The sequence below is a fragment of the Temnothorax curvispinosus genome, unplaced genomic scaffold (genome assembly GCF_003070985.1).
Source record: "Temnothorax curvispinosus isolate PA1 unplaced genomic scaffold, ASM307098v1 QBEX01015312.1, whole genome shotgun sequence".
Taxonomy (NCBI): Eukaryota; Metazoa; Arthropoda; class Insecta; order Hymenoptera; family Formicidae; genus Temnothorax; species Temnothorax curvispinosus.
The window spans coordinates 19532-34958 of record NW_020225092.1 but is presented as its reverse complement, the minus strand read 5'-3'; the positions used below and the strand labels follow the sequence as shown (position 1 = coordinate 34958).

Here is a 15427-nt window from a genome sequence, read left to right as displayed (position 1 = left end):
TTGTTCAACTGACAGAATGCAACATGTATATGTATAACAGTCTCGATCAATATCTCGATCAATAGGATGCGGAATTAGGAACAAGGGCGATATTAGGCACACTTCCCCTGTTATGCAAATTTGATCATTCTAGCTAGTATAATATAAAAGACGTCTAAGACTTTTTTATATTATCACTATGTACATACAATCAATAGCGATTTATATGTATATTTATCTATAATATAATATAACAATTTATAATAATTTATTTTCATACTTTAAAAAATGTTTTATTAAAATATATCATTATTGTTTTCAAAGAAAGCGATATAATATAATATAAGAATTACAATATAATATAAGATCAATCTTCGATTGGAGAATTAAATTATGGCGCTGAGATTAACTATACTAATTAACTCATCCGTAATATTATAAAATTTTTTCTTTATATTGCAGCGTTATGAATAGAATTAATTGGAAATTATTATAATAGCTACTAATTAGAGGAACTGATCTCTCGCATGGGATGCGTTCCTGATCCCGATGTGGAAACGGTATTCATCGTACTATCGCTGCTCATTGGAATCTTACAAAACGGGCCGCAATTCCGTCCACCGAATCGTTTCAGTAGCAGCTGCTTGACTTTCTTTCTAAACACGAATATGATGAAAATAATGACACCTTGCAAGCCATTTATTATGTTGATAGGGGACCAGACGATCGCAGGCACAAAATCGACATTGATCGACCACGCTATTAACTCCATAACCCAGGTTATTCCCATCACTATAAATAGTTTCAGATACATATTAAACCTGTGAACAAAACATAATTTTATATTAGCTGTAATTACGATAGTTACTATAGTTACGATAGTTATTATATATGTATAGATAAGATATATGCATGTATATAGAATGTCTTCTAACAATAAAAATATTAAAAGACACATGAAAACAGATATTTTTAAGATCGTCGATTTTTACATAATCTTAATAATGTCGCGTACAGATAAAATTTATGTATAAACTCTGATTATAAAGATCGTCAAGTCTTATCGCAGAGAGTATTCATTATGTATACATGGCTCTGTATTCCACGTTTTTCAGACCGAATGGTGAGTTTCTTAAGGGATCTTTTTAATATCTCAACATTAATTGAACAAATTTACAGATATGGATCAATTGGTCTATGTTTCTGATACTTTGAATCAGTAAACTCATCATACGGTACGGAGAACGTGTAACTTAATTTCTGTAACTACCGCTGAAGATGGCTCAAAACTGAGCCGAAACGTACGGATCGATGTAATGTATCAAAACGACGAATAAATCACTTATTTCTGATATTACGCACTGTGATCTGAGTCTGACTTTCATAGCCTTCTCCTATTTTAATCTCGAGGGTCCTCATATTACTTTATTTATTATTTTGACTTTTCTTTGATAAAATTTTATTATGTTCTTTGAAGGAGTATAAATTCTTCTTTTGGAGTACATAGTACATGATAAAAACTATTTCTAAAATTTGTACATTTTAAGACTATTATCAAGAAAATATTCTTTCTTAAAGACAACCGTTACTTACTAAAAAAAAAAGTAAATTGAGTAATCGCTTTTTTAAGCAGCACAATTGATATTTTCCTGTATGCATGTACACACGTATGTACATACGTACGCACAAAAAAATGTTCTATGTTGTTAGAAAATTTTATTTCTATTTAAAAAAAGAAGAGAAACTATCATCGCTTAGGACAGGGGCCCGGCGTTACGCGCCGCTCGTGCGAAATCGTCGCCGCTTGTAATAAACAACTGCCCGCGCGCCGACCGCGGGGCGGCCGCATCTCGCCGCGCGCTAGGATTTGGCGGAGGGCGGGCTAATACGGCGATTTTTAATCATTAATAACTCGTCAACTATTGCGAAAATTGCAAAATAGTACATGACTTTTCGACTCAGTTTGGCTCGCTCTATCTAAATATGAAAAAAGTACCAAGAATTCAGGAGCACCCTGTATATACTAGATTTTTCGCCCGCGCTTCGCGCGGGCTCAAAATCTATTCCCCTCTCCCCAAACTCACTCATTAATTAAGAGCACCAATAGAATCCCATAAAACCCCTAATTTTTAACTCCATAGTAACCATGCATAAAAATTATAATCCGAGAGCCAGCTGCCATTTTAAGTGAATTATTTTAAGAAATCTGAGATTTTCGGCTAGTGTTCAATTCGGTCTGCTAATAAACAAAGTGAACGTCAGCTTTCCATGGTAACTGTGGGTGTTGCCGCGGCAGCCACCCACACACGTATAATTATAATAAAAATAAACCGACATAAAGAAAGCTGAGACTTTGTTTGTACGTTTATTATGATCTAAATAAACGGAAAATAATAGTCAGCTGACTTCATGGTGGGGAGTTGTACGTCAGCTTCTCGCCCAAACATGCGAAAAATATGCGCTGAGTAAACTTATACTAAGAAAACTGAAATTTGGGGAAGTTATAGTCAACTTTAACAATTTCACGAAAATAATTGTCCGCTGAGTTTTTTGCGGTGGAAAAGTGCTCAGCTGACGACTGAAAGATACGGCATCGCTATGCGCGCGGGCGCGTGGCATCCTTCACTGCATCAGCTGAGCACTTTTCCACTGCGAAAACCTCAGCGGACAATTATTTTCGTGTAACTGTTACAGATAACTATAAGTTTACAAAGTTTTAGCTTTCTTGGTTTCAGATAACTTGATTTTTATTAATGAAACGGTGCGTATATATATGCGCGCGGGCGCGTTGCGCCTATCTCACGGCATCAGCTGCTTCTCTCTCACGCTAAATTATGCTATTGATTATATTCAAATATGTAATTATATTTAACGCATTTATTGACAAAGACAAAAATAATTTTTTATTTACGTTTTTTTTTTTTTAAATACGTATGAGGTATGAGACATTTACTCTTCAGTCTTCCTCATCATCGCCCTCAAACTCTTGCTCGCTTTCGTGGTCGCTGTAATCCATATCGATCATCGGCGTCCGATCCTCATCATCTGTAAGCAAATATAATAAATAATATATTATTACATAAAAAATAATCGCATAAAAAAGTTTTAGTTTTATAATTTTAATACATATATAATATAATAATATAATAACGCAAGAGCAAAATTTTGAAATTAATTAGAATATTATTTATAAAAAGTGTTCTTGTTATAATAAAAAATTGTTTTAATTGTTTCTAAACTGTATTTTTAAATTAAAAACAAAACTAATCTAAAAATTACACTTGAATAAAGAAATAGTGAAGTATAATTCTGACCTGCAGTACTTTCTTTTTCTTCCTCGATGGTAATATCGCCAAGAGAAGGGGGTTGCTGATCGCCGTCGAACTATTTGAACAAAAATTTGTTGTCCTCTTCTCTCCAGCCGTAATCAGTCGGGTGCAATTCAGTTGGAACAGCAAGATGTGCATGGGCCCAAATATTAGCGATGTACGTCGTCCGAAGCAAATGTTGGTGCAGTTCGATTTTGCAAGGCGGTAGAGCTGACCCGTCTATATTTTTTGCTGGCAGACGAAATATGTCATCGTTGTCCAGGTAGTCGCCGCCGGACCCAGGGACGTTGTGGTGGAAGCAAAAGAGAGTCTTTCAAACTATAAACCGTTTACGGATATACCTGTAGCGACGATCCTCTTAGTCAGCTGGGCTACAATTGTATTTGATCATAAAACCCGGTGTTTATGAGCGTGTAGCCGAGACGAGGAAATACATCTCTGTATCTATAAATATTTACTTCTGGCATTTGCATGTGTAAATGTTTATTATTTATAATATTATATATACGTATTTACTGTTTATATTGTCATGTATACATATTTAAGGGTATAATTGAGCGTCAGAGATAAGCAGCTGAGTGCGATAGGCGCAACGCGTCCGCGCGCATATATGCACTATTTTATTAATAAAAATCAAGTTATCTGAAACCAAGAAATTTGTAAACTTATAGTTATCTGTAACAGTTACACAAAAATAATTGTCCGCTGAGGTTTTCGCAGTGGAAAAGTGCTCAGCTGATGCAGTAAAGGATGCCACGCGCCCGCGCGCATAGCGATGCGCCGTATCTTTCAGTCGTCAGCTGAGCACTTTTCCACCACGAAAAGCTCAGCGGACAATTATTTTCGTGAAACTGTTAAAGTCGACTATCACTTCCCCAAATTTCAGCTTTCTTAATATAAGTTTACTCAGCGCATATTTTTCGCATGTTTTGGGCGGGAAGCTGACGTACAACCCCCCACCATGAAGTCACCTGACTACTATTTTCCGTTTATTTAGATCATAATAAACGTACAAACAAAGTCTTAGCTTTCTTTATGTCTGTTTTTTTTATTATAATTATACATGTGTGGGTGGCTGCTGCGGCAACACGTACCGCAAATGCGCAAGCTGACGTTCACTTTGTTTAGTAGCAATATACTAAATGAACCATACAGCAAAATCTTAGGTTTCTTAATTTTGGTCATAAAAAATGGCAGCTGGCTCCCGGACTATTAGTAATATTTTGGTACCAGTTTTATCAAAATCATCAACAAAAGATTAGAAAAATTTTGGTACCGGTTTCAAGAAAATCGATCCATTAATAAAAAATTAAACTTATCCTCCAAAAATTAAAAAAATTTTGGCACTGGTTTCAAGAAAATTGGTCAATTAATACTCATTATTTCTCGAAATTTGAATAATTTCCAAACCGGTTTCTAAAAAATTGGTAATAAAAAATTATTCATAAAAATTATCCATAAAAAAATTATCTATAAAAAAATTCAGCTGAATCATGAAAAAATATTGAAAATTTAAAAAATTATAGCGATTATAATTATTTTCGTCTTTTTTAGCAGACGTTTTTTAGCTATAATTTTTAAAATTTTCAATATTTTCTCATGATTCTGCTTCAGACGATAGCCACACTCAAGTAGATTAAGAATCCTTTTACTTTTTTGTTTCAGATAACTACAACGGCTGCAATCGTGGTCACCGTTTTTTCGCGGCGCTCCAAAAAAATGGCTGGCAGGGGCTTTAATAACAGATAATTTTGAAAAAATTTGTATGCACTCTTGAAATATAGTAAAATATGTGGGAAAAGTTGTTCATCAATTGGCTTGTCGTTTTCCTTTTAAAAATCATTCATTTTTAGGCCCTGTCACACTATAATAGGGAAGCCCCTTAACAAAAAGACTTCAATTTATCAACAATTTACTGTTTTAAATGTTGTGTTTTGGTAAAACAGCAACTTTCACGCGAAACGAGATATTCTTTACTTAAAAAAAAAGAGACGTAATATTAGTCATTTATGCCTCTTAATAACTGCTATATTTTTGAAACTTTTCTTGTTAATAACTTTTTAACGAATAACGAGCGACGGCAAAACCTTCCGAAGGTCACTCAGGAGGGTGACCTTGACAACATATGTCAAGGTCAAGGTCATCGGAGGGTGGTCCGTATTACTACATAATTACCAAAAATTTATTTTGTCATTATTTTAAAGTGTTCTTTAAACCATTTAATTTTTGTTTAAAAAGTTGTTTTCTATCTTTTATAGTTTTGGAGGTATTCGGCCCGAAAGAGAAAAACCGATTTTCTTCAAAGGAGTGTTTCATCCCCTAAACACGCATATGAGCACGTATAAAATCATCAAGCTAGTTTTCTATAAGAATACATACGAAGTGCGATGAGAAGCTTGAGCGAAGGGGGGAGGGCGACTATTAATTGGTACAAATTAGCGTAAAGAAATACCGTATAATCTTCTATAACAGCACATGATATCATTATAATGATACTGCAAGAATGTCATGTATGATGCTTTACATACGATCTTGATAATAATATACCTATATGAAATAATAACTTTATCTTTTGCTTAAGGATGGGAAGTATCAGTGAATTGCGTATTGTGGTGTTTTTTTTTTTGTAAATGTGAATGCATTTGACTGACATTAATTCTATCGACGAACCTCTGCTTATTTTCATTGTGACGTCTGCTTTCCGCATCTCTCAGTTGATGGGCTGTACGTATATTCTGGTACAGAATCGTTAGCGTTGTAGCAATGAAGAAACAAATGTTACTGATGATAGTAGCACCCATGGGTATGTAAAAATATAACGTTTTTGCATCTTTATCTGAAACAAATTCTTTATATTACACGCTAGTGTAGACATGTGTTCTATTATTTTTATTGAAAGTTGTTAAGGATGTATGTGTAACATCTCAAAGCATTACCAAAAATCTAAAAATTTCATAGATTGTTCTATTATTATGTCTAAGTATCTGTGTAAAATTTCAGCACAATTCTCTTACTGGTTTAAAAGTTATTGTAATTAAGGATGTATTGGAGGTATTTCAAATATATTCAGAAAGTGTTGTAAATTGTTTTTAAATTAAATTAAAAACACTCTGTAAAATTTTGAAGTTATTTGAGAGTTATTTAATTTTAAAGTTGATAAAATTAACATTATCCCTTATAGAGAATCGACACTTTGCTGTAAATATAAATAAAATATAAATAAACCATTAAGATATTTCTTAAACTTTTTTTGTGTAAAACATACATCATTGATATTGTATTTTAAGTTTCAAAATTTTTTGTCACAAAAAAATTTTTTTAATTGTTTAAACAATACTAATTATTTAAATAACAAAAAATTATACTCAAACTGTTAACGGTAATCCCTTCTACATACAAAAAATTTTGAGTTGTTTGACATACATGTAAAGTCTTTAATCAAGAAAACAAAATTATACTACATATAGCTATAGGTAAAACATCCTTAAATTCAAACTTCAGTTAAATGTTCCATTAGCATTAATAAGGATGCCATTGCTGATGTCACTTACCACTGAACCAAAATTGTATCTTGCACATTTCCGGTCGGATATAGCTTTCTGGTATTCCGGGAGCATAATCCATGATGGCACATATAACGTTTAGGATAAAGGTTATTCCCCACGCGTAGAGCGAATACATTACGAACCTCTTTTTGTCTTGCTTCATGTTAGTTTGATGCGAACGGAGTCCTCTGTGAAATGCGATTTATATTTAGCCAATAACAAATTATCTTCCAACATATGTGTTTGAAAACAAAAATACCTTATTATATAACCGTAAATAACCATATAATAATCGTAAAAATATAAATGTATATGAGATATGTATCAATGATTGTATATGAAATATATTAATATTTATAATATGGATATTTAGAATGGTTGGCTGGTTTGTACATAAGTGATCAAATTATCCTATTTTAAAAGCGAGAACGTGTTTCTTTTCACAAAGTTTTTGATTTGACCAATTTAATTATTTGAATATTTTTTGTTTCAAGTCATTTAAGAAATTCGGAAGTCATTAAAATCATCTTTTGCTCTTCAGTAAAACTGAATATTGTGATATACTTGCATATAGTATAAATAATATAGTATAGTAATATAGTATAAATTGAATAAAATATTAGTATAAAATTGATAGGAATAATTTGAGAAAAAAACAAAAATCTTAATGATTGCAATTAAACTTCTCCAACGTCACATATTGTAGTTGTAATATGCCAAAATACATTAAAATAGCCCATTTCTGCAATTTTAACTGTAAATTTCTCAGAATTGTGACGTGCTCGCTAGCAATTTAGCAAACGGGATCTGTTAAAAAAACTATCGGATGCCACAAGTTTCGTTCTTGTGCTTTTTTTTGTTAAACGGTATAATTATATATATTTAACATCAATTAAATCATTAAGATCTTTGTTTTTCCTCAAAGTATTCCTATAAAATAACGGTACCTAAATAAAATTTTATAACATTTATGTATGGTTTCTTTATTAAAATATAACGACTTTCCTTTCCATAATAGCCATGCAATATTTTTTACCGGTGCTGTACTTGCACACTATATAGTATATAATAAAACTCGAATTATTGTTTACCTGAATGTCCACCAAATATCGAAGCACGTTACGTTTAACCAAAAGAAGGTCGACAAAAACGAGAAATTGAAAATATAGGCTGGAATAATTAAGTAAATAATGTGTTAAAATCGTCAAGCACGTATATATTAGAATGTCGATCAGGTTTATATAAAAATATGATATCTGTCTGTGAGATTTTCTTAATCTTCCTGCATTGCAAATTTGAAAAAAAAAATAAATAAATAAATTTAAAACAAATGGCATGCCGAATTAAATGCTTTATCGTATAATTTTCGTTTAGAAAGACCAGAAAATTATTTACAGGAAGGTCAGATATATGTATTTGTGTATGTACAAAAAATCCGTCTGTATACGTTTTTTTTTGCACCCTCGGAGTGTCTATCATGTTTGACGCTATTTTTCCTTATCTTAAAGTATTTTAGAAAATCTGAAAAAATTCACAAAACATCTGCTTACGTTGTAGTTAACGATTTTATAGTTATTTTGATAAACATTGTTTATTCAATATTTTCTGGCAGGCTTGCAAGTTTTACAGTTATGAGCAGATATCATTTTGGCTCGGACACCGCGGTAGACCCACGTATACAGACGGAGGGTTAAACATTATCTATTATTTGCTTTTAAAAATTTAAAAATTTTTATTTTATTAAGTTATTAGAAAGAAACAAATGTGCGCGGATACATCTAATAGTTTAATTATTAGTTATATGTATATATAAAGGCATTGCTGTATTATTATATATGTAGAATTTATGCATCTGTACCCAGTGGAACGCAATATCTCCATTCAGATAGTTCAAAATTTTGTTGGCCAAAATACATAATCGCGTACGTAACGAACAATGAGGCAACATGTGCGCGCAATGTGTAACCATGCATATTCTGAAGCTCTGGCAATATGGAATATACAATGAATGTCAACAGTAGAAACGGCAAAGATATTAGAAGGCACGCAGATATATATATCGGAACTTTAATCTGATTAGTGCATACGATCGTGTCGTAAATGTTCCGCTGCAAGATGGCAACGCAGTAAGATGTCGGTAAAATGAGTGGAGTGTCAGGGCCCAGGTATAAAGAGCCATTGTTGAGGAACACATATCCATGATAATTAAGCTGACCGCGTTCTAATCCTTGTAGAACGCACGGATCGTGGACAGTCAGTCGAAATAGTTCGTTCAGCCTTTTACCCTTGAAATTGTATGCAAATACCCTTGGGAAGGAATAATTACCCGGCCCGTCAGCGACGCATTTCCCCCGCGACGTTAGGTTATCACCAAAAGGACAACAGAGCTGAATACAAGTAACGTTGTCACACGCTTTGTATGGAACAATGACGGCCGTAGTATTATCATAGTCGTCTGTAGTAGAATTTCCATAGAGTTCGTTCGGCGTGGAATCGCTCTCGCTTTCAACCTTCGTGAGATTTTCTTCTTTTTGTAACGTGGAGTCTGTAACGTTGATCTCTGTAGAATTCGCGTAGGACTCCATAGACATCTGATTACTCTGTTCGCGATTTTTTATGATATGTTCTCGAGACTCGTACCACATCGAATCATCATTCTTACGATCCGCGTTCTTTGTAGAATTAACACGGGACTCATATTGCATCTCGTCGCCATTCTTGATAGAATTTTTACATGAATTGCACTGTGTTGACTCCATCTCGTCATTTCGGTATTTGAAGTATTTCACAGAATTTATGAGAGGATGGTATCGCACCATCGAGTTGTCACTCCGCTCATCGCCATTCGTAGAATTTATCTGAGACTTCGAGAACGAAGCGACAAGTAGAAGTACGAAACACCAAAGTACAATATTTGGTGGACACATCGTTAAACTATTGATCCAGTTTGGCTTCTGGCTCCTAAATGTCTAACAGCCAATATAACATAACAGCCAATTGAAACAGAAACGAGAGTAATAATTGTATTCTGCAACGGTTTTGTATGAGGAGCAAAGAATGAACCTGATTTTTGAATGGGCATGCGAACGTGTGTTGGGAAAATCGATGACGTCGATGACTGAAAAAGGTAAAGTACCTCGACCAGATAAAGTTCTCGGTCGGCTGTGAATGGTGACAAAGCGACAAAAAGAGATTTTGGCTTCTTTGAAAGCAACATCTTTAGCGTATGTAAAATACAAGATAATTCTTTTAAAAAGCAAGAAACCATGATGAATGATTAATTACAAACGAAGGACGAAAGTTTCACACGTACAGATACTAATTTCAAAACTTCGTCTCAGGATAATGCGCAGTCCTTTCGCTTATAATATAGTGACGGATATTAAGAAGCAATCATGTCATTCTAATCTATCTATATATATAAGTACCGGACGTCTGTCTGTCTGTCTGTCTGTCTGTCTGTCTGTCTGTCTGACCGCGAACTACTCATTCGTTAGTGGACCGAATTTTTATCAAGGGTACATGAAATAGGGGTAGAATTTCCCGGGGAGTGCCATAAAGTGTATAGTTTTTCGTTACCGATTTTCTGGAAACCGATTTTTCTAATTTTTCTAATTTTTCGGGAAATAATCGACCGAATTTAAAAGAATTATATATGAAACAGAGGTAGAATTTTCCGGGGAGTGCTATAAAGTGTATAATTTTTCGTTACCGATCTTTTTGGAAACCGGTTACAAAATTTTTCCAATTTTTCGGAAATTAATTGACCGAATCTTAAAAAATTATATGAAGTAGGGGTAGAATTTCCCGGAGATTGCCATAAAATATATAATTTTTCGTTACCGATTTTTGGGGAAATCGGTATCAGAAAATTTTCCAATTTTTCGGAAATTAATTGACCGAATTTCAAACAATTGTATATGAAGTAGAGGTAGAATTTTCTGGGGAGTGATATAAAGTGTATTATTTTTCGTTACCGATCTTTTTGGAAACCGGTTACAAAATTTTCCCAATTTCTCGAAAAATAATTGAATCTTAAAGAATTACATATGAAATAAAGGTAGAATTTCCCCGGGATTGCTATAAAATGTATAATTTTTCGTTACCGATTTTTTTGGAAACCGGTTACAAATTTTTTGAAATTTTTCGAGAATTAATTGACCAAATCTTAAAGAATTATATATGAAATAGCAGTCGTGTCAAAATTTTTTTAATTGTTGGAGGATAAGTTTAATTTTTTATTAATGGATAATTTTTCATTAATGAATTGATTTTCTTGATTTATATATATAAGTACCGGACGTCTGTCTGTCTGATATATGAAACAGAGGTAGAATTTATGAAACAGAAGTAGAATCGGGGAGTGCTATAAAATGTATTATTTTTTGTTACCGATTTTTTTGGAAACCGGTTACAAAATTTTTCCAATTTCTTGGAAAATAATTGAATTTTAAAGAATTACATATGAAATAAAGGTAGAATTTCCCCGGGATTGCTATAAAGTGTACAGATAATGTCAAAATTAAGATCGATGAAAACAGCAATCAAAGACAACTTATTGAGGGAAATTCAAAATCTTTTACAAAAAATGTTGTATATCGAGAAATTTTGTAACAAAGCTGCTATTTATATCGAGGGTGGGGGCCGGGGGAGGTTTTTAGCCGGTGCAAGTCCGGCATAACCCTAGGGACCGGTCCTAGGGTATGCATTAGGCATTTTTCTCCACTAACGAAAAAAAAAAAAACCCATATCTCAAAATTTACGGATATTAAAAAATTCACGATGAAAAATTAAAACTTTTAAAAAATAAAAAAAAATGTATTTAAATTAAAAATTAGTATTAAACTGAGAGTAAAATAAAGGTTGAATCTAAAAAAAAACGAAGATGTAGATTACAGTTTAAGAAGAAAAAATAACAAATTTAGTGTTTCAAATTAATGGGTAAATTTAAAGCATATATAATTAATATACAGATAGATTTATACCCGCGCGAAGCGCGGGCCGAAAAGCTAGTATATATATAAGTACCGTCTGTATGTATGTATGTCTGACCGCGAACTACTCATTCGTTAGTGGACCGAATTTTTACCAAAAGTATATGAAGTAGGGGTAGAATTTCCCGGGGAGTGCCATAAAGTGTATAGTTTTTTGTTACCGATTTTCTGAAAACCGGTTTTTTTTAATTTTTTTATGAAGTAGGTGTAGAATTTTTAGGGGAATGCCATAAAGTGTATAATTTTTCATTACCAATCTTTGGGGAAATCGGTATCAGAAATTTATCCAATTTTTCGAAAATTAATTGACTGAATCTCAAAGAATTGTACATGAAGTAAAGGTAGAATTTTCTGGGGAGTGCTATAAAGTGTATTATTTTTCGTTACCGATCTTTTTGGAAACCGGTTCAGAAATTTTTTCAATTATTCGGGAAATAATTGACCGAATCTGAAAGAATTATATATGAAATAGGGGTAGAACACTTTCCGGGAATTGCCCTACGTCTATTTTCCTTCGCTGAATACTTTAACATAAAATAGTGACAGTTGACGTAGTTCTACGTTGTGCGGCTGGCGGCACAGTTGTTACTGTGCCAGTTTATTTTTTTATTGATAATTTTTATGGGTAATTTTCCGTTAATGTATTGATTTTCTTGAAACTGGTGCTAAAAATTTAATTTTTTATTAATGTATTGATTTTCTTAAAACTGGTGCCAAAAACATACTTATAATATAAAACCCGATTGTTTGTCTGTCTGTCCGCGAACTACTCATTCGTTAATGGACCGAATTTTAAAGAATTTTATATGAAATAGAAGTAGAACTTTCCGGGAATTGCCATAAAATATATAATTTTTTATTACCAATTTTTTAGAAACCGGTTCCAAAATTTTTCCAATTTTTCGGGAAATAATTGACTGAATCTTAAAGAATTATATATGAAATAGGATTAGAAAGAACTAAAGAATGTAATAGAATTAAAAAAATTGCTAATAGTAAAGGGTTTCCGATTTCTGTTTAAAAAAAATGTACGTGATTGCTCCAATTTCCGTAAACTTTGAGATATCAAGCTGAATTTCTTTTATGGATAATTTTTTGTTACCGATTTTTTAGAAACCGGTTTGGAAATTATTAAAATTTCGAGAAATAATAAGTATTAATTGACCGATTTTCTTGAAACCAGTGCCAACATTTTTTTAATTTTTGAAAAATAAGTTTAATTTTTTATTAATGGATAATTCTTTATTAATGGATCGATTTTCTTGAAAACGGTGCCAAATTTTTTTTAATTTTTTGTTGTTGAAACTGGTACCAAAAGATTACTAATTTTATGGGGATTGCTACTATGGAGTTGAAAATTGGGTTTTATGGGGTTCTATTGGTGCTTCTTATTAATGGGTGAGTTTGGGGAGAAGATAGATTTTGAGCCCGCGCGAAGCGCGGACGAAAAATCTAGTTCTACATATGTACCGTTACGATGCATACGAAGTCAGAAATCCGTTCTCATGACATCGGATGCGTTACCATGCAATACGCGTCAGACATATAATGTAATATGGCATTAATTGTAAGTCGTGCAGATTCATTAGATTGAAAATGACAGGCTTTGTAGACGATATACGTGGCGACCATTAGGAACGATGTGGACGCAAACGAGTATAAAACTTGTTCAATGTGGGTTTTCTCTCCACTTGCAATTAGCAGAATAACATTGTGTATTCGTAGCTCCTCATTTCCGTCGAATGATATTCCGTCGAGGATAATTCAATCAGATATAAGGTAATCTTTCATCTTCTCAGCTATAAACCATATGGCTCTTAACATCATTATCCTTATGTAATGCCGTTGCACTTGAATTATGATCGTCGCAATTAATGTGTAATCTGGCATGCTTAAGTTCCGGGATGTAAGTTTTTTCGAAAGTCCTTGGCTAATCGTTCTGATGTCATTTTTATATTTACGATTACTACTCGAGAATTTCATTATTATGTAATCATTAATAAGAATTGTACGGTATTATGGTTACTTGATTAACCGGTTTTTATTTCAACCGGTTTGTATTGGATAAGCAAACTTATAAAAAAAACATTCTCTTATTTCGTTTTGCTCATTTATTTACATATACACGTTTATAGGGTGTTTCTTAAATTACATAACATTAATTACATAACGCTATTCCTTATCAAAAATTGAGTCGAAAAGTCCTAAACCATTTTTTTCTGTCATGCTTATATAATAAAGCAGTAATTATTGAGTAAAGTCAATCCACTCATTGTCAGTGCCGTTTTTTAGCCGGGCGTACGTCAGTGAGTCGCGTGACTGATAATGCGCAATGTACGCAAAAAAATCTTTATATTGCATGCAGATAAAGATTTTCAGCATTGATAGAGTGAATTTTGGATCACAGCCAGTTTTGTTTATTTACACAAAATCATAGTTACGTTGTAGCTAAAAAAGACACGATTGGTCTAATTGTAAGAAACACAACAAGAGAGCTTGAGTCGCCAGTGAATAATTAAAAATTAATAGAGATATAATGTTCGATCCAACTGGCCAAGTTTTATTGCTCAAAACAACGCTACGTTTCGACCGTAGATTCCGGTCCTTTTCAAGCGTATGTACTCACAAATATTGATTGGTCAGACATAATGTCCAAACTGTCTGACCAATCAATATTTGTGAGTACATACGTTTGAAAAGGACCGGAATCTACGGTCAAAACGTAGCGTTGTTTTGAGCAATAAAACTTGGCTAGTTGGGTCAAACATTATACCTCTATTAATTTCTAATTGTAAGAGATAAAGGAAAAGTAATTAAACAATGTGACACAAGTGAGGAGTGTTGTTTGATGAGAAAAACAAATATTACCTCCTGTGATAATGATATAGAAATGACATGGAACTCGTGAATAATCTTATTTAATAAAATTTTAGACTAAGAAAGATCAGAATAACAGCGAGTTATTAACACAATGTAATTACACATTTATCAAGGGTGTAAGCGAGAGAAAAGATTGATTTATCGCACACTTTTTTTCAACACATTGTTAATAACACCGTTATTTATAACAATTATGATTGATTTTAAGCTGAAAAATATGATGACGGTTTGGATGATAAAGCTAACACAAACTGAACACAGTGTTTATAGTTTCGCGATTCACTTCTCGACAAAGCGAATAGCACACGAATGTTCTTAGGCAAACAACAAGACGGAACTACTAGACGATGAGCCGTTGCGGTTGATGGCGTTAAGAAAAAGTTTATCGTACTGCTATGCCTACTGGCAATTAACGCATACACAGTGATTTGAAATAAGAAACTTCGGCAAGCCTTTAAAGATGATAGTTTGATTAGTTCAGATGATATATACATCATTCTTTTTCTACCGTCAATTTTTTTAACGGAAATATATGATTTTTTTACATAATTTGATTTTCTTAATTATTTTGCGTATAAAAATACCAAAGTAAAATTATCGAACGATTAAATGCAGTTTAATAATAAGACTCGTATTTATGCTTGTTATTCAAATCTTATCTTAAGGTGAGATATTCAAACTGAAGATGTATTGTACACAC

At 32.9% G+C, this 15427-nt stretch overlaps 1 protein-coding gene across 7 annotated transcripts; it reads right to left on the bottom strand.

The window, feature by feature from the left end:
• Positions 1–290: 290 nt before the first annotated feature.
• On the bottom strand, positions 291–15077 carry LOC112465541 (G-protein coupled receptor Mth2-like). 7 transcript variants are annotated; one of them, XM_025033120.1, is made up of 6 exons: positions 14980–15077; positions 8712–9822; positions 7945–8023; positions 6860–7041; positions 5979–6144; positions 291–800 (listed from the first exon to the last, which is right to left on the bottom strand). In XM_025033120.1, exons 2-6 carry the CDS (start codon positions 9778–9780, stop codon positions 482–484), a joined length of 1815 nt encoding a protein of 604 aa, XP_024888888.1. In that variant the 5' UTR covers positions 9781–9822; positions 14980–15077; the 3' UTR covers positions 291–481. The 7 variants fall into 7 exon arrangements, with proteins under 7 accessions (XP_024888888.1, XP_024888887.1, XP_024888889.1 ...); XM_025033119.1 differs by having other exon boundaries at positions 8712–9881; positions 14980–15073; XM_025033121.1 differs by having other exon boundaries at positions 8712–9814; positions 14974–15070.
• Between the last annotated feature and the right edge of the window lie 350 nt (positions 15078–15427).